This window comes from Mus caroli, chromosome 1, assembly GCF_900094665.2.
Source record: "Mus caroli chromosome 1, CAROLI_EIJ_v1.1, whole genome shotgun sequence".
Lineage (NCBI taxonomy): Eukaryota > Metazoa > Chordata > Mammalia > Rodentia > Muridae > Mus > Mus caroli.
The window spans coordinates 51,987,559-52,012,557 of record NC_034570.1 but is presented as its reverse complement, the minus strand read 5'-3'; the positions used below and the strand labels follow the sequence as shown (position 1 = coordinate 52,012,557).

At 43.3% G+C, this 24,999-nt stretch overlaps 1 protein-coding gene across 2 annotated transcripts in view; it reads right to left on the bottom strand.

Annotated features, from left to right (window-relative positions):
• The window catches only part of LOC110290283 (aldehyde oxidase 4), a 60,698-nt gene that overhangs the window by 19,629 nt on the left and 16,070 nt on the right, over positions 1-24,999 (bottom strand). For both annotated transcript variants that reach the window (XM_021156806.1, XM_021156816.1), the window contains exons 7-21: positions 22,451-22,534; positions 21,659-21,739; positions 19,358-19,502; positions 19,034-19,126; positions 16,919-17,070; positions 15,713-15,806; positions 14,156-14,268; positions 11,624-11,808; positions 10,113-10,275; positions 5,556-5,648; positions 4,748-4,917; positions 4,366-4,480; positions 3,393-3,515; positions 1,719-1,815; positions 374-498 (exon numbers count right to left, since the gene is read on the bottom strand). In XM_021156806.1, the coding sequence (XP_021012465.1) occupies positions 374-498; positions 1,719-1,815; positions 3,393-3,515; positions 4,366-4,480; positions 4,748-4,917; positions 5,556-5,648; positions 10,113-10,275; positions 11,624-11,808; positions 14,156-14,268; positions 15,713-15,806; positions 16,919-17,070; positions 19,034-19,126; positions 19,358-19,502; positions 21,659-21,739; positions 22,451-22,534 (1,833 nt within the window). The remainder of the gene's footprint in view (positions 1-373; positions 499-1,718; positions 1,816-3,392; positions 3,516-4,365; positions 4,481-4,747; positions 4,918-5,555; positions 5,649-10,112; positions 10,276-11,623; positions 11,809-14,155; positions 14,269-15,712; positions 15,807-16,918; positions 17,071-19,033; positions 19,127-19,357; positions 19,503-21,658; positions 21,740-22,450; positions 22,535-24,999) is intronic.

Sequence of the window (24,999 nt, the reverse complement as noted above, 5' to 3'; positions counted from 1 at the left end):
TTTCACCCTGTTACTGTTCTACAGGGAAAGATGGACCCTGCCTTATACCTTGGCATGTCACAAGATGTCCTGGTCACTTTTAAAGGCATCTGCCCCATTTTATTATGTTAGTGTTTAGCCAGTGTCGATTGTACAGAGTTTAAGGCACAAGAGTGGAGGTTCCCTCTCTTCCCTGAGGCAGGGTTTCTTTGTGTGGCCTTGGCAGTCCTGGAACTAGCTCTGTAGACCAGGCCAGCCTTGAATTCTCAGAAATCCTCCTGCCTCTGCCTCCTGAGTGCTGGGATTAAAGGCATGTGTCACCACTGCCCGGCTTCATGGGAATCTTATAGGATAGGCTACAATGCCCTTTCCAGAGGACCGCCCCCCCAATTACCTGCACGTGGGTTGGAAACTGTGTCCCCAAGTGTAACACCATTTCTTTGTCTTCAGTTTGTGGGATAGCCAGGATGGTTTGCGTTTCCATGTAAAAGTGTTCCTGTCCTTCCACGTGGATCTCACCTGCAAAGCACACACACAGGTGTCATTGTGGAGGAGCTCTTTGAGTGTTTTGTTTGTAAACAGTAATTTGCAATATGAGCCTGGAGAGATGGCTCAGTGGTTAAGAGTGCTGGCTGCTCTTCCAGAGGACACTGGTTTGATTCCCAGAACTCTCATGGTAGCTCACAACCATCTTTCACTCTAGTCTAAAGGGATCCCAGTCTCTCTTCTGGTCTTCTTGAGCACCAGGCATATACATGGTGCTCAAACACACATGTGGGTGAACACCCATGCACATAAAATAAAATGAAGAAGGAAAAAAAGGGATGGATCTTATTACTAGTCTGTGGGGCTGGACTTCGTATAATTTGGTTTAAAGACCTTTGTAGATGCTGTCTGTGCCCTGCTGGTCGAGAGGCCCTGGGTTATCTACTCTCTTGGCCTTGGTTTCTATATCTACTTCTTGAGGTGGTTAGACCTGTCATGTGCTGAACTTGTTACTAGTCTGGCTACATATCCAGGTTCTGCCCTCAACCTGGTAGGTGAATTTGTTCAGGCTGTTAAATGTGATGTTCTCAGCTGCAAAAGAGGGGAGCTAAGACAATAAATATATGGATGCATCGCCCGTGATAGGTGGCATGTGGAGATAATGCCATGCGCCGGAGTCAGGTGACATTAACAGGTGACATAATGCCATATGCCTGAGTCAGTGAATCCTAGGATGGTACAGTAACTTGTCAGTGAAGATGTAAATTTAAAATGGCAGAACTGGTCAGGTATGGTGGCACACATCTTTCATCCCAGCACTCAGGAGGTAGAGGCAGGTAGATCTCTGTGAGTTTGGGGCCTGACTGGTCTATATAGGGAGTTCCAGGACAGGCAGGGCTATGCGGTAATATCCTGTCTCAAAACAAACAAGAGAACACACACACACACACACACACACACACACACACACACACACACACACGAAGGAGGATTATTTTGGGGGAGGCAGGATACCAGAGAAGAGGGAAGGACGGATAGGAGAGTAGTGGTGAGTGGGGAACAGGGACATAAGCAAAGTTCAGTGAGGAATAGGGACAAAAAAGCTTAACAAAATCCCTTATTTTAAACACTAACTAAAAATATCAATGAAAAACCCTTCCTTTCCCATTAAAAAAGCTCTCTTTCCCCGGTTCACTTCTAGAATGCACATGCTGAAGTTGCTTCTTTTTCTGGCTGTTTACAGCTGTACATACCTTCAATGATTTGATCCACATGTTTGAAGGCATAGTCTACATTTCCTTGTTCAATTTTTTTCTCAGGAGAAAGGAAAGAATTGTGTTCTAGGGCTTCCTGCAGTAGAAAACCAAACAAAAATAAAATAATTTTAAAAAATTTAATAAGCCATTTATCCTTATCTGAACTCTACACTTTGCTGTCAGATAGCTACACACTCAGACACTTGGAGCCTGACAATTGGAGCTGAGTCAGCAGAAGTTGATTTAGCTGTATTTGTAGAAGTACAAGGGTGTATATAAACACGGCCCAAATTCCAGATTGCTGATTGTCTATCTGAGGTGGTCTGTCACTAAGGTGTTGGCTCTGGGGCAAGGAGAGTATATGGAGTAAACAGGGGTCAAGAAGAGGGCAGATAGAGCCTGGAATATTCTGGAATGTCCTGGAATTGATGGCTTGAATTGGATCCTGGATCATTTTAAGTCAATGCTACTTGATAGGGTAAGTGAGGGGCCAAAGTGAGATTGGGTTGGCTGGGATGTGGGCTCTTTATGAAGAAGCAGTGGACAGTGAGAGTAGCTAATCAGTTGGAAGGTGGGTTGGGGCAAGTCTATGAATGGCCTTGATTCTACACTGTGGAGTTTTAGCACTGCCTAGGAGGACACAGCAGAACAGGAAAGGTGATCTGATGAACCCCCAAGGGCTAGAAAGTTAATGTCCTGAGTAGATAGGCTGAAATGGAAGACAGGAACCTCTTGACTATGTGGCCATGAGACAATAAGTTATTGAGGGTGGGCCTGGAAAGTGAGGATGAAAAGATGAACCAGCTTAAGGGGCAGTTAAAGCATCATTACTAGGTAAAGATGAATTGACAACTGTTAGGAAGAATAGGGCAAATCTGAGGATGTTCAAAATTGGACCCTACTTATGCCTCTCTCTGTCCATCCTCCACCATCCAACACAAAGTACTGACATCTGCTATGGCATTAGCACTTTAGCAGATACCAAACAATATAAAACAAAATAAAACATATCCTCACCTTCATTAATAATAGCAAAACCAAAATGCCAGCTACCATCTACTAAACATATTTCCCATTGTGGGCACCATCCTTAACATTTCCTTGGGTTCCTACATTTAAATTTTCCAATAACCATTTGGTTCAGGTCCTAAAAGTTTCCATTTTATATAGAAACAACTGAAGTGTGAGACATTTAGTTAACTTGCCAAAGTCTGTATTGCTGTTCAGAGACTGTAAAAAGGCAGAATCACATCCCAAACTCAAGTGGTCTGTCTTCAGGGCAGAGAGTCAGAGTGCCCAGTAGCTGGTGAGTGTTGCAACTGTCATGGATTCTCCAGTGCCCTAGACTGTCTCACTCACTGCCTATGGAGAGGAGGTCATTTTTTCTGGTGTTAATTTTCTGTATGCTCAAGCTAGGCCATGGGAGAAGTGGGTACAGGGTACTTCATTTTTTACACGCTTCTGCAGAAGTACTGGTGGGAAGAAGGATTTACCCAGGAGTCTCAGGACTCTGACGGAGACTGCACTCTAAACCCACATGTAATACTGGCTAAAGCATAGTTGAAACATAAGTTATTTTATTCCATGACCCTCTGGTTGAATTCTGCTCACAGAATATCCCGTTCCCCCCCCCCCAACCCCAGTCATTCCAGAAGATGGACAGTGATCTACCTCTATGGTGATAATGGTTGGCTCTATGTCATCATAAGCAATCTTCACTCGTTTAGCTGCTTCTTTTGCATGGATGTAGGTATCAGCAGCCACGGTGCAGATGATCTGACCCACGCAAATGACCTGTAGAAAAGCCGTGTGCCACTAGTTAGAACACAGACTCGGGCTAGGGATGTGGCTCAGTTGGCATGGTGCTTGCCTAGCATACATAATGTCCTGGGTTAGCATCACATGAACTGGGGATGTGGACCTCATGGTTACATGATGAGTTCAAGGCCTGCCTGGGATACAGGCTGTCTTAAAAACAAAGGCAAAAAATAAAACAGAATATCCCAAAAGCAATTAGCAATTAATGCTCTCACATTCTTATATTACTCACTGATGCTTTGATGACCAGAAGGAAGACTACTCTCCCCCCCCCCCTTTCTTCCTTTCTTTTGGTTTTTCAGGACAAGGTTTTCTTTACACCAGGCTATCTTAGAACTCAGGGATCCACCTATCTTTGCTTCCTGAGTGCTGGGATCAAAGACATGTGTGACTGCACCTGGCTTAGGAAGACTGTTTTCTATTCATGAAAATTCATCTTGAATGGGACTAATCAAAGCTGTGGCTAGAACTTAGTTATTTGAGTTTAATGATTTGCCTGCTGTGTGGTCTCTGCCCACACTCCCCGGTGTTCCTGTAGCATGCAGAGTGATCGGTCACTCAATGATTCTTCCTTTTAATGTCTTATGCTTTACAGTGCTCACATGGCATTCCTAAGAGTTGGAAGCCTTCCTTGAGAAGATTTAAGACTTTTTGTCATAATCTCAAGGTGATTCAAGATGTCAGATGGAATGGAAGAGTGACTGAGGCAGTCCCTGGGCCCTAGCAATATTTATGATGTAGATATGAATCTGTGGATGTTGTAGCCACTCACAATCAACAATGATTTTGACGTTGGAGCAGAGTATTAGACTCACAAACCACACACCTCACTCTGTGCATAAAGAATCTCTCCATTGTGGTCATTTTCTCCTGGGACATCCTCAGCTGTGATCACGTCAACCACACCCGGACATGCCAGGGCTTCTGATACATCAAGTGATCTGGGAGGAACATAGACAGGGTTTAAGGTTGCAGAGGAAATCTCATGGTATTGGAAGAGGATTCTACAGACAGAGAAATCTGTGATGAATAAAGCTGAAAATAAGAGCAGGTGTTCTAACACTTATAACTATGCTTTAAAATGGCCAGTTCTCACCCAGAAGAGATGACTACTCTAAATTGACCTAAATAAATAATAAACTGTCAGGTTAAGAATGAAATGGTGAACATATGTTAGCAGCAGATGTAATCACTGTGCATCTCCTTACATGATCTTTGCATGGGCCCTGGTACTCGTGACAACGGCAAGGCAGAGTTCTTGGTCAATGGGAGGCATGTCATCAATAAATATAGCTTCCCCTGTGGCATGTTTAATACCCGACTGGTGCATGATTGGGTGCCCAACTGGATCTTTCTGGGGTTGTTTGGGATCCACACACTGTTAAGAAACAAGACAAGATATTTGATACCAGACCTGAAGATTGGGTCTGCTGTGTTTGGCTTTACTGATAATAAAAAATAGCTATAGGTGACTAGGTAACCAAGTTTGCAAATGGACACTAGTAAATATTTCTCAAGTATATGGTAAGGATATAATCTACTCGCAAGGCCCTTCTGCAAAGAAGATGTCATTAATGTCCTCAAGGATTCTTCAGGCTAGCTGGGAATAGGAAACATACAAAATAATATGTTCTAGCACAGCTTGCAGTAAGGCATAATTTATACAACTGATAAAGGGCAACCAATATACCCACATTTCCAGGAGATTTGGGGGTGACTGTGGTAAAGCAAGGAAGCACTTGGCAAGGCATTTAGTGTTGATTCCTTTAAAGGAAGATCAAAATTAGCGAAGTGAAGGAGAAATGTCAGGAAACCTGGAAAAAAGTCCAGAAGGAAAATTCAGCCTCTAACTCCTCCACCATGGTTTCCTTGAGTAAACCATGGAAATTGTATCCATGTGACCATTGGCTGGCTTTTATAAGACTATATGTTTACTTATGATGAAGGTGTTGAAAAGAGAGGTGCATGTATATAACACATATCTGAGTGCATAGATTAATAAAAAGCTCTACCCACCTGGAACATCTGGATTCCTTGGGGTGTTTCTATGGGGAAGTCATCTAGGGCACTCACAAACTTTCCTGGGATGTCAGGAAACTTCTGAGGATCCTGGAGAAAAAGGTTACTTTGCATTTGAATTTATAGCCTGAGCTACTGACTTGGGAAACAAGTACAGAGACAGAATGAATGACCTGGGCTCATGAGATGATGATTCAGCAGGTAAAGGTGTTTGCCATTGAACCTGATAATCTGAGTTTAATCTCCAGAACCTACATAGTGGAAAGAGAGAACTGTTCTCTCTCTCTCTCTCTCTCTCTCTCTCTCTCTCTCTCTCTCTCTCTCTCTCACACACACACACACACAGAAAGAAGAAAGAAAGAAATAGAACTACCCAATCTAGTGTTCCAGATCTTTGACATTGGCGTTGCTAAGAGTGCCTAGAAGTTCAAGTTCCCCAAACGAGTAGAGAAACTATGACATCTGTTCAGGCACTCAGAGAAGGGGAAGCTTGCTTCAGTAAGCATTTACAAGGTCTCCTTTTGAATGATTGAAGGAAGTCTGTCTTGATAATAGTAAAGAAAATAGAATGAAACTAAATATGTAACAATAGAGAGTTTATGGTAAATTTGGATTCAAAATTCCACAATCATGAGAAATAATTTTGTAGAAATATATTTATGGACACTGGCAAAAAATAGTTCGGGGTGGCCAGCCAGTAATGCAGCCTCCAAATCCTACAGCCGGAAACCACAGATATGCCAGAGAAGCAGGCACTCTTGTATATTCACTCCTTTCCTTTCCTGCAAAGCTAATCCCTCAGTCTCATCCCCAGCTCCACGGCAGGCAGACTACCAGCTGTGGCCTTTCCTCCCTCTCTGCCCCAATCCCCAGGGGTCCTAACAGACCCTGGCAGCACACCCTGCTTTATTCCCCACTAGGATCCAGCTAGTCACTTTCTTCTAGCCCATCTCTGTCTCTAACTGTGAGCTCTCATTACCTAGAAACACATTTAAACCCCTACAAGGCAACAGACAGCCACCACACTCCCCTAAAAACCAGAGAGACATCATAATAGACACTGAGGAAATCCTGAGAATCATAAGAAGATACTTTAAAAATCTGTACTCCACCATATTGGAAAATCTAAAAGAAATGGGTAATCTTCTTATACATACAACCTATCAAAGTTAAATCAATATCAGATAATCAATTTAAACAGACCTATAACCCCTAGTGAAATAGAAGCAGTCATTAAAAATCTTCCAACTAAGCTGGGCGTGGTGGCGCACGCCTTTAATCCCAGCACTCGGGAGGCAGAGGCAGGCGGATTTCTGAGTTCGAGGCCAGCCTGGTCTNTGGTCTACAAAGTGAGTGCCAGGACAGCCAGGGCTACACAGAGAAACCCTGTCTCGAAAAACCAAAAAAAAAAAAAAAAAAAAAAAAAAAAAATCTTCCAACTAAAATAAGCCTAGGACTAGGTGGTTTTAGCACAGAGTTCTACAGACTTTCAAATAAGAGTTAATCCCAATTGTCCTCAAGTTATCCCCAAAAAATAGGAAAAGAAGGAATATTGTCCAATTTTTAAAAACAAGGCTGTTTAAAAGCCACATTAAAAACCCAAGAGAATTACAGACCTATTTCCCTTATGAACAAATGCAAAAATTCTCAATGAAATACTTGCAGATTGAATTTAAGAACACATCAAAAAGATCATCTATCATGGTCAAATAGGCTTTATCCTAGAGCTGCAGGGATAGTTCAACATACATAAATAAATAAATGTAATCTATCATAGAAACAAACTGAAAGAAAAAAATCATGTGGTCATCTTATTAGAAGCAGAAAAGAGAGAGGCTGGAGAGATGGCTCAGCTGTTAAGAGCACTGGCTGCTCTTCCAGAGGTCCTGAGTTCAATTCCCAGCAACCACATGGTGGCTCACAACCATCTGTAATGAGATTTGATGCCCTCTTCTGATGTATCTAAAGACAGTGCCAATGTACTCATATAGATAAAATAAATAAATCTTAAAAAAAAAAAGTGGAAAAGACCATTGGCAAGATCTAGCATTCCTTTATGATTTAAGTCTTGGAGAGATCAACTATACAAGGCACATACTTCAACTTAAAAAAAGCGATTTGCAGCAAGCTCATAGCCAACATCAGTTTAAATACAGACAGAGAAACTCAAGGCAAACTCACTAACATCAGGAGAAGACAAGGTTCTTCATTCTTTCAGTTAGTACTTGAAGTCTTATCTAGAGTAATAACTGACAGACATCAAAGGGGATACAAATAGAAAAGGAAGAAATAAAAGTGTCTTTATTTTCAGATGATTTTTTTCATACAATATAACCTGATTATATTCCCCTCCCCCCCACTCCTCCCAGTTCCTCCCCACCTCCTCTCCTATCCTGATCCACACCCTTTCTGTCTCTAGTTGGAGAGCAAACAAGCAACTAAAGAATTATATTGAAATAAAATAAAAAAACCAAATAAATTAGATTATGGCAAAAACAAGAAAATGAACCAAGAAAAAGAAACAAATAAAGAAAGAAAGGTAGATGCAGAGACCCACATTCCCACACACAGGAATCTCATAAAACCCTAAAACTAAAAGCCATAATACACACACACACAGGACCCGTATGGTTAAAAAACAAACAAACAAACAAACAAACAAACAAAACAAAACAAAACTAACTGGAAAATCCAAAAGAAATGGAGTATTTTCTTGTACATACCATCTATCAAAGTTAAATCAATATTAGACAAGCTATTTAAACAGACCTAAAAGCCCTAGTGAAATAGAGGAAGTTATTAAAAGTCTTCCAACCAAAATAAGCCCAGGGCTAGATGGTTTTAGCACAGGTTTAACCAACACTTCAATTACATGCAACTGACTCTCGGTATTGGAAGCCTCCTCGGATGCTAGGGGCTAGCCAATGGGGCTCTATAGAGCTATCTAAGCTAGGAATGGGGATAACCTCCAGCAGGGGCTTTGTCACTCAAAAGGATTCTAGCTATTGTGAATGTGTGTGTGTGTGTGTGTGTGTGTGTGTGTGTTTCCATTTAAAGCTAAAAATTGACTTCTAAAGTTCTGTGAAGAATCATATTGGAATTTTGATAGGGATTGTGTTGACTCTGTACACTGCTTTTGGTAGGATAGCCATTTTTACTCTATTAATTCTATTGATCCAAAAGCAATGAAAGATCTTTCCATCTCCTGATAGCTTCCTCAATTTCTTCCTTCAGTGTCTTAAAGTTTTTATCATCCAAGTCTTTCACTGGCGTGGCTAGTGTTAACCCCAGATATTTTATGATTTTTGAAGCTCTTGTAAGGAAAGGTGTTGCTTTTCTGACTTGTTTCTCGGTCTATTTGTCACTTGTACATAGGAGGGATACTGGGTTTTAGTGTATTTGTATCCTGCTGCTTTGCCTCAAGCATTTGTCGGTGGTAAGAATTTCCCAGTGGAATTTTTTGAGTCACTTATGTATACTGTCATATCATAGATATCTACATACTAGATGTGGTAACCCATAGGTAATAAGGCTATGTAATAGAACACATGGAACTGCTGCTGATACGACGTGTGAATGGAAAGGAGTGACTAACCCAACAGCACAACGTTCTCAGTCATTAAAGAGATATGCAGGTGGTCATTTCTCTGCTGGATTTGTTTCAATCTCTGGCTTAGACTTATCAAAAGGACACCCCACACATGAGATAAAATCTAAGCAAGTACTGAGGACATAGTTTTAAAGTAAGCTGGCTAAGGAGAAGGTAACAGAGACTCGGAAACAGCTTGTATGTCTAAAAGTTAGGCAGTTGAAAGATTTCTTTTTTTGTTTTTTTGAGACAGAGTTTCTCTATATAGCCCTGGCTGTCCTGGAACTCACTTTGTAGACCAGCCTGGCCTTGAACTCAGAAACCTGCCTGCCTCTGCCTCCCAAGTGCTGGGATTAAAGGCATGCGCCACCACCGCCTGGCCTACTGAACCTTCATCAGTGCAGATGTGTCTAAAACTAAAGAATGGATGAGATAACGGTCTATCTACCCATGGACATGCCAAGGAACCATTGTCTATGGTATCATTAAAAATATTTAATAACACTGAAAAAAGTGAAATAACTGAGCTTTACTAAGCAGTTATAGCCACCCCTCCCCCACATACTTATATAGAAAGGGCTTAGAAGGACTATTGGTAATGTTTGAATATTCAACGGTATTGAATGTTATTTCTTCCCTCATTTGGATCTATAAGTATTAAAATATCATTTTCTTCTTTCAACAAGAAAATATTTTTTAAAGAGGAAAGTATGCAATTCGCTTACTGATGACTTTTCATTGTTGTTGGACAGTCACTTGGAACATTAGCATTTATCCCAGAGATGGAATAGTGTGGCTGCTCCCTTCAGAGACTCAGACTGAAGGGAGAAGGATGGAGGAGCTGCAGGGTTGCACCCCATACTACTCTCTGCAGGGGTGGGGTGGGGGTGGGGTGGAGGTGGGGAAGGGAAGACTGTTCTTTGTGTACAGACCCAGGCATCCAGGGGCTCAAAGAAGCTATTTACCATTTCATTCAGCCATCGCTGCACTTTGAGGTAGAATTTGAAGAGCAAGCTGATGATGAGGGTGCGTCGGTACTCCACCATGCCTCCCTCAGCATCTGGTGGGATGCGGATCTCCTGCAGGACCAGCTGGCATGCGTCACTCAGCATTTGGTCGTCCCATTGCCTGGCAGGACAGAAGATGAATATTTCACGGAACAGCCAAAGACTGTCCTAAGGTTTGTTCTCTCTCGGTCTCAGGTTGAGATGTGATCACTGCCATGGTGCAGTTGAGAGGAGGTGCAGTTGCCAGACCAAGCAGTCTATCTTTAGAAGGGACTATGACTTTGCCAGGGCTGGACCTCTTCTGGTGAGCGTGGGGTATTACAGAGAAACGTTGTCTATTTGTCTTCTTCAAACTCCCTTCCATTTTTAACAGAGAGCTGAAGCAGCAAGGCCTTGCCAGCCCTATGCTCTGGGACTTTAGCCCCTAGACTCACAGACCAAAACAAAACCCTTCCCTTTAGTAAATGACTTAGTCTCCAGTATTTTGTTATAGTAACAGAAAGTATGTTACAACAAGCAAGCAGACACCAAACTGTAGCAATGAAAAAGGAGGTGTGTCTGTTACTTCTCAAGTCCAAACAAAATACCTTTAAGACATGCCATTAGCTTTTTGTATTTATTATTAGAGATAGGATCTTAGACAGCTGAGACAAGCCTCTAGCATGTGCTCTTCCTGAATGCTCTACCACGCCAGTTTCCTTCACTTTCTTCAGAGTCTGACTTAATGGTTGCCAAGTCTTTCTTCATAAACTGATCATATGGATTTACTTAGGTTAAAAAAAGAATCAACCCTGAAAAAACTAAAGATTTCTGAAGTCTGGAGTTCTGTTTTCACTAGGGGAAAGTTTTAGAAGTGAGGGTTTAATTCAGTATCTGAGGAAAACCTCGTTTAAGTTCCACCCACTGGGAATGATCATATGTGGTTAAGAACAAATGATTGCAAAAACACTAGTTGGATTTTTTTTTTTTAAAGAAAAAAAAAACTTTCTAGAGGCCAGCCATAATGAGGGTTTCTGGAGCAAAACCCTCTGACATGTCAAAGATTCCATCTTCTTGATGTAGCTTAAAGATACTTTTTCATTTTCAGGATTCAGTATTGGAGATATTTGCTTATTTTGCAGGTCATTTACTTAAAAAACAATATCTACTTAAACTACGCAATTTCTGCAATAATTGTATAGAAACCTGCAATACATGTTGCCTGGTGGTGGTGGCACACACCTTTAATCCTATCATTCAGGAGGCAGAAACGGATAGATCTCTGAGTTCGAGGCCAGCCTAGTCTACAGAATGAGTCTCATGACAGCCAAGGCTACACAGAGAAACCCTGTCTTGAAAGACAACACACACACACACACACACACACACACACACGCACGCACACACAGAGGTTTATAAAATCTCAGAAAATTTCCTCAAGTACAGTTTTAATGAAAATTCAAGCAGAAAGGTGTGTAACTGGGACCTACCTCCCAATGAGCTGCTTGCAGGTTTGACTTGCAGAGACCACAGTGGGGGCAACACTTCCAAAGAACATCTTAAGATCCTTGATCGTGTTTGTACCTTCCTCAAACTCCACGCTCATACCAGCATTGACAATAGCAAAGGCATTTTCCTGACGCTGTGCCAACCGGAGTCCTGACACAAACTGCCACTAGAGATAGAGATACTCAGAATGATTAGTGTAGGACACACAGCAACTCCTCCTCCTCCTCTCCCCGTGATGATGATGATGATGACGACGATGATGTGTGTGTGTGTGTGTGTGTGTGCGTGCGTGCGTGCGCACGTGTATACACAGTATGTGGAGGGAGAGGCAAGAGGTCAATATCAAATGTCTTCTTCAGTTGTTCTCTGCCTTTCTTTTTGGAGACAGGATCTCTCACTGAACCCGGGGTTTACCAGATGGCTAGTGTGGCTGCCCAGTGAGCTTTAATCTGTCAGTCTCTCTCTATGTACCATCCCTGAACCACCAGATCTGGGATCACAGACAGCATAGATCATGACATTTGTTACTTTATTTATTTTAGTGGGGGTGTTGGGGCTTGATTCTCATGTCTGCCGTTGCAAGCGCTTTACCCACTGAGCCATCTCTGCTGGCCTTCTGGTGATTGTTTACAGTAAAAACCTGCAAATGGCTTATCACACAGACACAGTTAGTGATGGCAGTTCATGTGAGTATTGTCCTGCTTACATGTCTCATGTGTAGCAGTGTTTAATCCTCAGCAGCTCTGCTCATTTTCAGTTACGAGGACAATGTTAGTGACTTCTGCAAGGTCACGGTAAGTGGCAGGCCTAAGCTTCAGATTCTGCTGAAGCTCCAGGCTCTCTGCTTTTCTCGGCCTCAGCTGAGACCATGAGGAAGTGATTCTAGTGTCTGGGTTTTATTTGCTTTAAGAAGAATTTGGGGTGGATCAGACGGTGTGTGTCCCAGGCTGCTGGGTGAGATGAGGGCAGAGTCTGGGACTGGTGACCTCAGATGAGCTACCTAGAACCACTTTTTTCTATTTTTATTTGCCTTCTGTGTAGATTTCATTGGATGATATCCTTTAGCTAAAGAAAAACCCTGAGCACCCCTGGAACACACAGTCTCCAGGATTCCAGATCTACACAAGCCATTCTAGGGAGAATCTCATTTCCTGCTTGGTACTCTAGCCCTGAAGTTGAGACACCTCTTTATGGGGGAGGAGTCTTGAGGCTGCAGGGGAAGTCAATGATCACTGGAGCCCTGCCAACATAAAGCATATCAGAGAAGCTTCTCAAAGGAGCAGTAATTGCACGTGGATCTCCTGTGCTGTGCTGCTCAGTGGGGGCTCTTCTGCCCATTCCCACTTCCACCACATTCACGGCTGTCTCCCACCTGAATGACTGTATAAGCCTCCCTCCTGTCAGTCTTCAGTCCTCTCACAACTGGGCCATCCCATCATCGTGCTGGGCCACCCACAGTACTGTAAACATCTCTTTTGTATAAACATTACCCTGCTTTAACAGTTCAAAGGTGGCCATGTGCTAAGACAGACACAAGCTCTGTGTTGCATCTGACCTGCTCTGTGCTGGGTCCCAGCCACTCTTTCAGTCTCACTTGTCATGATGCCCTGGCTGCTCTGGTCGGGTCTGCCCCACCCCCTTCATAGTCTCTTACCTGGAATTGTACCCTCCTTGCCACAGATCTGGAGCCTATCACAGGCTATGTTGAATCCCTGTTGTTCTCCACATTACATTGTCTGGCTCCCAACCTCCGCAAATCCATCCATCCTCATGCCCTCCCCTCCTTAGCTCCACTATACTGACTGCTCTGCCAGACCTCCTCCTTGTCCACTTGTTGTTTTTAAAAAGATTTGTTTATTTATTTTATGTATATGAGTACACACTGTAGCTGTACAGATGGTTGTGAGCCACCATGTGGTTGCTGGGAATTGAACTCAGGACCTTTGGAAGAGCAGTCTTACCCACTGAGCCATCTCAGCCACCCCTTGTCCACTCATTTTATGGTCCTTGGTGGCTGAGCTTTGTTTTTTATTTCTCGTCTTTCCTACTAGACTTAGAGAGCCTGGGGGAAAGAACCTGAGACCTTTTAAACAAGCTCCTGTATGCTCTTCCTGGGTTAACATTGTGTTGTAGAATAGCAGTCATTTAGTTCCCAATGATTCTACTATCATAAACTATCGGTGTTCGGCAAATAGCTCCATAATAAAATTTCAGTTCATCAGAAACCGCTGAGGCCGATATCGCTATACATTTACATACTCTCTGCTAGGATGCACATTTATCTATAACCAAAGTTTATGCTCACCCAGGTGGTTCCTTTTTTTTGCAAGGCACCCCCAACCGCCAAAAGTCATAAAGTGTCCCTTCTGTGGAAGCAACTCAAATGGCCATCTGGGAACTGATCTCTCACTGTCAGTGGCCCTAAACTCTCTCAGAAGCAGTCAGTGGTCTGCCGTTGGAAACACCCAGCAGGTGAATGATGCAGCACTGGGATGAAGGTACAGGAACCTCACCTGAGCAGTGTAAGGAATGGAAATGGACAAGATAACCTCTTCTGGTTTCAAGTTAGCCTCAGGCAACTTCTCAAGGAAAGGGCCATTTAAAGGGAGCTGCCGATCTTTTCCTTCTGTTAGAGAAAAGGATCCGGGTTAAGACATGCTTATCAAACAGGGACTACCTGGAATGAACTGGCTGGGAGCCAGAGCCCAGGAGACTGAGTCCCAGCCCCAAGCCTCAGGTGCCTGAGGCAAGTCATGGAAACTTTGGGGCCTAGGCTTCAGAATGACAGAGTTGCACTGGGTGAGCTAAAAGTCCCATAGCCCATTGCATTCACTCACAAACGCTGACTTAACAGATCTTTAAAGTAATTAGGAAATAATCGGCTACAAAGTATAACATTTCCCAAACAAGAAAAGAGAGATCCCAGGAAGTTAAATGACTTTTCCAAAGTGGCACAATGTGTGTGAGTGTGTTTGTGCGTGTGCTTCATGTGAGTGCATGTGTCTGTGTGAGGATGCTTGTACTGGAGTGTGACCCCCCTCCCCCCCAAGATATCAACCTTGGATGTTGCTCCTTAGGCTCTGCCTACTTTGGCTTCTTTTTGGACAGGGTCTCTCACTCAGCCTTGAACATGACCTGTTAGGAGGCTGACTGGCTAGGGAGCTGCTTGCTGTCCCCCCTTAGCTTCTGGGATGACATGAGAGCCACTGTGCTTGGCTTTTCCCCCTCGTTGGTTCTGGGGATTGAACTTGTGTCCTGATGCACCAAGCACTTTCCTACTGAACTTCTCATTCAGCCCTTTCCACTTTTCTTTGATTAAAATTAGAAACATGTGTGCTTTCTCTTAGATAGTTATAGTCATTTGAATCAGTTTTTAAAATGTAATTTTAACAGAAGGGAAGAGATTTTTTTATTAGCAGTACTATGAATCACATCAATTTGCTTTTATTCCCCTAAGTTTAGTTTTCTTCCATAAAGCTCATATTGGAGTCATGAGCAGTGTATAAGAACTGCCTTCTCTTCAAAGCCAGGGAAAGAAATATACCATAAACTTATGACAAAAATATGTCATAAGCCCCAAGAAGCCTCTTATTCTTTTCTGTATCTTTTGCAATCATGGATTTATTAATTGTATAGTAATACAATTTGCTGTGGTTCTCGTGTGACCGTTAGAGGGCAGCATGCAGGACTCAGTTTTCTCCTTCTGCCCTGTGGGTCCCAGGGATCAAATTCAGATTGCCAGATTTGCCCGCAAGCACAAGCGCTTAACCCACTGAGCCATCACAGCAGCCCAGATCCTTTTCTCAAATGTCTTTGATTCTATAATTTGGACTGCTTATAAGTGGGCCAAATATTTAAGAAAAGTATCAGAGACATTAAATCCAGTCTATAAGCACAGATCTTCTGGAAGAGAGGTGGATCACAGCTTCTGCCTCAGGTTTGAGGTGATATTTGAGGCTCAGGGGGCTAAGCAAAATGTTCTTGAGTCCCTAGTTCATAGTATATAGCAGGGTCTATGTGAAAAAAAAAAGGTAAGTGTAAAATCAAAGGCCCAAAGCTTTATCTCTTACCTCTAGATACCACATTGATGATAGCATTTCCAGCTGCCAAAATAGGGTTGAGGTCAGAAAAATTAGGACAGCTTGCAACGTGTCCTCCTACAGTCTAATAAGAAGATGACATAAAAGAGTTGCATTCAGTTATCTGACAGGTAAGGAATCATGTGCACAGAGATATTGTGTATGTTTTTAATTCTCCTTTTTGCTCCACAGAAAGATCTGGGAGCATTTGGAAGCTGCTAAATAATTCTGACACCATGCTGTGCAGACCCACCAAAACCCTGCGGGCTGAGGAGGGACCCGTGGGCAGTGAGGACAAACAGCTGCTTAGAGAAAAGGTCTTCACACACATGTGCGCCTGTTCAGAAGCCTTCCTTGATATGCATGCTCCTTCATGAAGCCAAGCAAGTGATGGGAGTGAAGTCAGCAGGTTAGGGGGAAACATGAGAGTGTGGCCAAGGGAAAGAAAGGGGAAGGCAGAGAGCCTGAAGCCCCAGTAAACAGACCTCAGCCATATAGCCAAGAAACCCGATGCTTCTCCATGGCTTGAAGCCTGCAGGGAAGTATGCTTAGGACAGGCTTGAACAGGGATCTTAAGGGCACTTATGGGAGCAAGTTCACTGAGATGAGCAGTGTCATTTAGGAAATGGACACAAAATACAGATGATAGAATATGTGGCCGATTTGTGGATCAGCAGAACGCTGGAGACAATCATGACAAACTGTATCTGCCTGTCCCCCACGTCCTGATGGCTTGCCCAGCATGCATGCAATGACGAATGGCTTGAGCCAATTAACCTAAAAGCCATAAGTAATGGGAAAAACCCAGTAAGTGAGACAGCTAGATGACTGGGAGTCCAAGGATGTGTGCATGGGCATACGTGCCAGAAATGAACAGTAGACCAAAGGTCTAAGAGGAGAACCAATCAGAAGAGCTTTGGGGAAGGTGGGATCTTGTTAGATGTACCCTAGATAAGACATGCCTCACAGATCGTCTAAGCTGGATGGGACCCTAGACATGGTTCCATTTGGTTGGTTTTTCGTTTCCAAACTCAAGTGACCACAGTTTAAGGAGTTTAAGTGGCTTCCCTGGGATCCTATGATACATAGGTGACTGGGACAAGAATTTGTATATATCATAATTTGTTATATCACACACACACACACACACACACACACACACACACACACACACTGTGATTATTTTATAGAACATACAGCCATATTCCTAATCTGGGGCCCTGCAAGTGTCCTCAGATTTTTCTGGAGGGCGTGAAAGGTTTTGGTCTTCTCCTTTGGTTGTTCTGATACCAGAAAATCCAAGGCATCTTTAAACTGTGCCAGGCTGTATCCTGCTCCTATTGTTACCCCTGAAAGCAAGAGAACAGAACATAAGTGCACAGTGAGTCTATAAGCCGAGCATGCATGGAAACAGGCTTCTAAGGAGATCTGCTCCTCATATGTTTAATTAGGATGACAACAACTGGTTCTTCTGACCATTTGCCTTATTGTGATGGTTAACATTTACAGGCAACTTGACTGTGTATCTAAGGATGTTTCCAGAGATTAACTAACAGGGACACCTTCCTCGTGAAGGCAGTGTTGTCTTATAATGTGGGAACCCACATGGGGGCAATAAGAGCATGGGTTTAATACTAAACCATAAAAAAAGAGAACCTAGCATTTGGCACTTTCTGCTTCCTGACTGGGGACACAAGTTGCCTCCAGCACCTGTTCTCATGATTTTTCCTGTCACATGATTGTACCCTAGAATAGAAATCCAAAATAAATCTCCCTTCCTTAACCTTGCTTTCCTTTGGGTATTTTGCCCCAGCAACGAATAAGTAACTAATACAAAAGCATGGTCATCTTGCAGGAATTTTTTCTCTGCTGGCTCCCTAAGCTCCAGGATGTAGCTGCCCTGATCAGCCACGCCTGTCCTGCTGTGATGGAATGAAGTGCTCGAAACCAGGATCCAGCATAAACCTTTCCTCTTTATAATACACTTCTCTCAGGTGTTCTGTCACAGCGATGGAAACCCCAAACAATCCTCAAACATTAAGTCCCGAATCCTTCTTCTCAGACATAGATAGTCAGGCTTGCCTTGGATTTTAGTATACACTAACCACAGATCATCAAAATTCAATACTTCATTTGCTTTCTCTGAGAAAATGACCAAATATGGAAATTCTAAATCCCCCACTTTTTTTCTGAGACAGTTTTGCTACACTACAGAGCCCAGGCTGGCCTTAAACCCATAGTCCTTCTTGCCTCAGGCCCATGGATACTAGATTATAGGGTGTGCCAGTACATTAGGACTTCAACTCTCCCTTTGAAGATCATTAAACCAGCAAAGTTTCCACTGTCCACTTGTTCTTCTTCCTCAGTCCTCTCTTCCCTTGGCCCCTCCCCCTTTAAAAGGAGAACAGGAGCAGACACCTGCTTGCAGGCTAGTTTTATCCACTGGTGTGCTAACAGGGCATGATCTCAGAAGTGTTGCCTTACCAGGGCTAATAGGATCCCTAGGGAAGTGACTAAAAAAATATCCCACTATGCGCCAAGTACTAATTCACACATTGGACATAAAAAATGTGCACTTATCTATGGTGTTAACATTTCATGGGGGGATGACTAGGGAGACAGTGCTTGCTGCTCCTAGGAGGGACGGCAATGAAGAAAAGTTGGAGCAACAGATACAGCTCTACTGGCTCTGCCACCTCATCTCTATATCCTCACTGCACCCTACCCAGTGACCTCACCCACATGCCTGGATAGTCTCCCTTATGCATCTTTTCCTGTATCTATATCCATTCATGTAGACATTCCAACAGTTAAGAAAAAAATGAATGGGCCAACTGACTCAAGGACGGCATGTTAGAGGAATCATTGAAAAAATGAAAAGAATGAATGAAAGAAAAAAATTAAAGAAAAAAATAAAGTTGCTCATGGTTGCATTTTACATTTTAAATTTTGCGGCCAAAATTGTGTGTGTGTGCATGCATGTGAATTAGTGTGTGTACACACACATGTGCATTAGTATGCACGCATGTGTGTGATGCTCCTAAAGAAAAAAAATATTTGACCAATTTTTCTATATGTGGCTGAGCTCTTTGACTCATTGGTATCTTCTTGTTATGGCTTTGATGACAATGTGACTCTTAGTGACACAGCTGAGTGAGATATTCTGAAGATATACTGAGAACTTGTAGTAAGTAACCACGAAGTCACTCTGAATGAATAAGTGAAGTCAGGTGTCCTGTGACATGTCAGTGATTATTACTAGTCCCCCACTGAGCTAAGGCTGATGTCTTATTTGAAACACAAGATGCTTACCATTGTTTGTGGTGTCCATAAAATTTAGTTCTGGAACCCCAAGTGGGAATATAAAAACTGGATAGAATTCATCATTAAATTTAATACCGGGTCCTTAAGGAGAAAAACAGGAAGCAATTAGAAAGAGAGAGCACTGGGTTACTGGTAAGACAGTGTAAAACTGACGATGTATAGAGCTTATTTGTAAAAGGAAAGAAAGGAGCCACTGTAAAGGAACCTGAGTTCCATGAATAGAAACAAGCTGTGCTCACCAAGAGTTTAAGGAGGAGCACAGATGCTTAGGTTAATGGGTCTAAGCTAAACCATATCCGAGATAACACATACCCAATGTGGTGTTCCCCATGACGAGTGGGGCTTCGGGGTAGCTGGCTTTCAGTTCCAGGAGGTCATTCAATGTCACAGGGATGATCCAGGTGGTTCTCTTCCCTTGGAATGTCAACCTCCTCTTGTTTGGATCTTCTGCCATTCTCTGCAGAGAAGCAAAGCCACTGTACCTTCCAGCAGCCACATGGTCTACTGGTCACTTTAGCTTTCCCAGGAGACCTAACTTCTAGGGATCAGAAAAGGACGGGCTGAAACTCCCAAATTGATGAGATCACATTCTGCTAGGTATCTGTGGGGCATTGGGCTGTACACAGACAGTCTGGTTTCCAGTTGAGCTGAGGTCTGAACCCCGGGGCCCGGGGGTGATAATTCACCTACATGGGATGGAAGGAGTTCTGTCATGTCTCCTGGAACTCAAGGCTCCTGTCGAAGTTACCCCCCCTCAGCCCCCACAAGAGAAGCATGGTTAGTAGTCATGTAGGCAATGTCCCAAGCTTCTGACCTTTGGGCTAAACTCCTCCCCAGTTACCTAGCAACAGTAAGATAAAGCAGCCCCCTATAAGAGGGGCTCTTTGGCCCCTCTTCACTCTCACACTCCTCTCCTCTCCTCTTGCTCTCCTCTCCTCTCCTCTCCTCTCCTCTCCTCTCCTCTCTTCTCCTCTTAGTTCCTCTCCCTCTCTTACTCTCTCTTTCTCTCTAGCCTTTCTTCTCTCTCTTTTACCTTCTCTCTTTCCCCTGCCTTTCTATAATAAAGCTCTAAAACCATAGACTGTCTCTGTTCATCTGTGCTTACTCTCTCCTCCGTGGGAACCTCTCTCTCTAAGCCCTCTCTCCCATAACCCTAGGGGTACAGGGTGTTTCCCCGGCCCCACCTCTGGTCAGGGGCTGCCCCTTGTCCACCCCTCTGCCCCCCATCAAGTGGGGTCAATGGCTTAGATGCCCACCCAGGGCTGAGTGGAAAGCGTTTGGCAGCCCTCCCCGTCTGCCTGCCTAGAGCATAGGAGGAACTCTGGCCGCATGTGGGCTATTCTCCCTCCCCCTTCTTCCCCTGCCCCATTTTAGTTCCCACAGGTATCCATAGGGACACTGTCTATACTTGTGAAGTAAGTGTCTGTAGAGGCAGGTGGGGTAGTGGAAGAGCCTTGGTCTGTTGTAGTTCTACTCCAGCCCTGGAGAATTAGAATTTGCACAGGAACTGGCCTCTCGGGAGGAACTGGGTTCCCAGGAGACTTGGCTCTGATAACTTACCTCACCACTAAACCTCCATGTGCACATGGCCTGGATTTTGCTTCTTTCTGTTTATAAATGACAACATTGCTCCAGGCCAGGTGGAGAGAAGCTAAGAATACGCTTTCCCTCAGTTCTGGTGAAAACTGCAGTTCAGTCTGTTTCCTGGCCTCTGCCTCCTGGGTCTTCAGTATAGCAATGAGCAATGGACTAGAGATTCTGTTAACTGTGACCCAGAGAAACTCATCTTTGGGCTCAGATGATCACTGACTTAAAGAAAAATTGTCACGGAACAGTATTCCCTTAAAAATTAAAAAAAAAAAACCAAAACACCTCACTTGTTATTTGTTTATTGGTGTGTATGTGTGTCTTGTGTGCTGTGTGTTGTATGTCTATGTGTGGGTTGTATGTCTTTATGTGCTGTGTCTCTCTGCATGCTCTATGTCTCTCTCTGTGTTACTGTGTGTGTGTATGGGAAATTGATTTTCTTTTACAGCCCTGCATACATCTATCTAGTATACATATTAGATATACGACTTTAAAACACTGACTCATAGCCAAGTTCTCACACTCTCAGGGATACGAGGCACTGAGTTCTGAGAATCCAGGGGATTGTCTCTCACCTACCATGCTCTCTCCAGGGCAGAGTCCACATACAGAGTCCAGAGCAGGAGTACCGGCATAATAGAATGTGACCTGAATTATTTCCCCTTTTCGCTTTTTCTTTACTACATTGAGCCAGCAGCTAACTGTACAAGCAGCACAATTCCATTGTCCTATGATTCATTTTACTGTCACTTTACTGTTTTACAAACGTCCTTTAAGATACCCAGGAGCACCTGTGTGGCCTCAAGATCCTGAGCTGCCAGGATTCAGCCCAAGAGACCCCAAGGTCCAGGCAGCACCACCCTCCTGCTTTGATTATCTATTGGAAGAACTGAACAAATCTCTGAGAATGACTCCATTATGGTGGACACACCCCCGTCTCTTAACAACTAGTGCTTGGTGGGTCTCTGGTGTATACAAAAGGGCATGTGCTACATAGTATCTTGAAACAAGAGCAAAGCAACTTACAATCAGTTCAGGAGGAAATATAGGTTCCTGCGATGGGTCAAACGGCTGGAACTCATCTTCATTGTACAGTTTAGTACACATCTCAAGAAAACACAGAAGAATACAAATGGAACCTCAGAGTTACGGAGAGACACACAGCAATATTCAGGTATAGCATAATGCCTCCTGACACACTGACCCAAAGTAAGATGAGGGAGGCACAGGGCTGAATTCTGTATTCCCAGGACTGATCATTGGCCTTCTGCACTGGCTCACCAGTATTATTGTGGGTACTTATTTTTATGAACACAAAGGTGCCTGAGGTGGTTAATATTGATTGTCAACTCTAAAGGCTCTAGATTCCTCTAGGAGCAAGCCTTTGGCTATGTCTGTGAGGGAGAGTCTAGACTGGGTCAACTGGGACGGAGAGACCTACCCTGTATATGAGTGTTCATCATCCTATGGGCCTGAGTGCAGACTGAGTAAAAAGAAGAGAAGAGAAGAGAAGAGAAGAGAAGAGAGGAGGGGAGGGGAGGGGAGGAGAGGGGAGGAGAGGAGAGGGGAGGAGAGGGGAGGAGGAGAGGAGAGAGAGAACGAGCCAGCACAGCTCCCATCTCTCTGCTGCAGAGGCAGTGTGACCAGCTAGCTGTCTTACGCTCCTGCCACCCTGCCTTCCCTTGACTGCACTGCACTCACAAACAGACTTTTAATGACACAAACTTCACTTAGTGACTGAGAAGAGGAGGTACAGTTGGATTTGTATTAATGCTTTTTGGATCGATCCTGACTGAAGCAGGAAAATCAGAGACTTACCTTTTCCTCTCTGCTCTTCAAACATTTCTCATCTGGATCCATGCAGCATTTCCCAGATCCCTTCATTTGGCAAACAGTAGACTTCTTGGGAAGTAACACAGTTTAAGTCAACTCTGTGGTCAGTTTTCTGAACATGCTGACCCAGGCCCCCATTTCTGTACACACACACACACACACACACACACACACACACCCAAGAAAGTGAAAAGTTTATCTGCTGATTCCTTACTTCTATTTTTTGGCTGACTGGAAAGAGGCCCCTGATACATTTGTATCTCATCTTGTTACTGATTCTCCAATTCCCAGTAAAACATAGGTACCAAGCCTTGGAAATGGCAGGCACATGCTTGTAGTCCCAGCACTGGGGAGGTAGAGGCAAGAGGATGATTAGGAGTTCAAGGCTGTCCTTAGATACATAGCAAGTTTGATGCCAGCCTGGGCTGTAAAAACCTGGCTCAAAAATCCAAACAAATCAAAATAGGCAAAAACAAAAAAGGAGGGGTGGGGATGTATGTAGCTCAATGGGCAAGCTGATGTGTGTAAGACCTTTGGCTGCAGCCTTATACCGCGAACAACGATAAAAATGCTTAAATCTCTACATGAGTATGGGAGCTCAGGTGAGAAGCTATTCTGCTGTTAAACAACTAGAGAAAAATAAAGGGGGCATGCAACTGTGGGGACTTGCAAACTGTCACTCTGGGCTTGGGGGAAGACAAAGGGGGGTTAGAGTCCATGGGATCACCCATTGGGGCTTCCCACAGGAATCGAGAAACACAGAGGATAGCATTGTGGTGGTCAACCCAAGCAGATTGCTTTTCTCTTCACAGGGATGTCTTGAAAAGTCAAGATGCTTTAAAAAGTTTTCTATATGAAAATGAAAATGAAATAAAACTTTGGTGTTATTTGTATATTATTGAAATCATCATGATCATCATGAATTATTTGGAGGATTCAAATAGCTAATCATTTAATTATAAGTTTCAGGACATTGCATGTGGAACCAAAAGGTAATCTTTGAGGCTGAATTTGTCAGTTGTTGCCACTATCAATTCTTTTTCCTCCTTCCCACTTCTGCCTGCCCTCCCTCCTCTCCCTGTGACTCTCCCTCTTTTTCTAATTTCTCTGGTGCTTTAGTGAGATAAGGTCTCACACTGTAGTCTAGGTTGCCCTGGAAGTAGCTTACTTTATAACTCAGGCTGGTCTTGGACTTCTGGCAATCCTGTCTTAGCCTTCCAAGTGCTGGGATTGCAAGTGTGTATCACAATATCCAGTTTCATTGTCTGTTCTCATCTTCTCTTGTCACTGTGTAAATGATGTCTAAGGGTGTATAGTAATTCGGAGGCAACGAATGTCATATTTAAAACCAAGATTCTAGTTCCTGGTTTAGCAGGAGCTAGGCTGGCATGTTAAATTGGGATAATAAGCCCATCTCAAATAGTTTTGTTATACTTAATGATGAGAAAAATCTCACAGTGTCTGATGCACAGACCTGCTGGGAAAGTGAGAGCCAGTATTTTGAACTCTAAGACCATTTATACAGAATTAATTAGGGCCTTGGGTACTAGGAGCTGTGCACTGAAAAAGTACTAATTCTTTGTATTTTTGTCTACATTTTTATAGAGATTTTTATCTACAAAGAAGACAATATAGTTTTAGGCGGGACAATGTGAAGAAGGCACTGTGTCTGTAGGTTAAAAAAAAATGGCAAGATACTGGTCACTATTATGACTTACCATAAAGAGCATCTTAGGAATTAAAATTTCCAGAAAAATTTTAGTAGTAGTATAAAATATGTTTCCAATGTTGTCTCATTTTTTATTTTTAGATAAAGTCTCAGGTATCTCAGAATGAACAGAACTGGCTGTGTAGCCAAGGGTGATTCTCTTGCCTCTACTACTCAACTGTTTGGATAGCAAGCACACACTCTAGTGCCTAGTTTGTGTGGTGCTACAGTTTTGTGTGGGCTGGGCAAGCCCTCTACCAACTAACCTACACCTTGGTTTCTCAAGAACTTATGATACTTGAAATGAATTGCTATATCTTGAATTATTTTCTGTCAACAACAATGATACAAACATAGTTTCTATCATGAAAAGTGGATCCCAAGAACCATGTGCTTCAAGACTGCATCTGTATGAACTGCATCTGTATGCACTGCATCTGCATGCATTGCATCTGTATGCGTTGCATCTGTATGCACTGCATCTGTATGTGTTGCATCTGTATGCATTGCATCTGTATGCACTGCATCTGTATGCACTGCATCTGTATGCATTGCATCTGTATGCATTGCATCTGTATGCACTGCATATGTATGTGCTGTGTCTGCATGTGCTACATCTGTATACACTGCATCTGTATGCACTGTATCTGTATGTGCTGCATCTGTATGCACTGCATCTGTATGTGCTGCATCTGTATGTGCTGCATCTGTATGCACTGCATCTGTATGCACTGCATCTGTATGCACTGCATCTGTATGTGCTGCATCTGTATGCACTGCATCTGTATGTGCTGCATCTGTATGCACTGCATCTGTATGTGCTGCA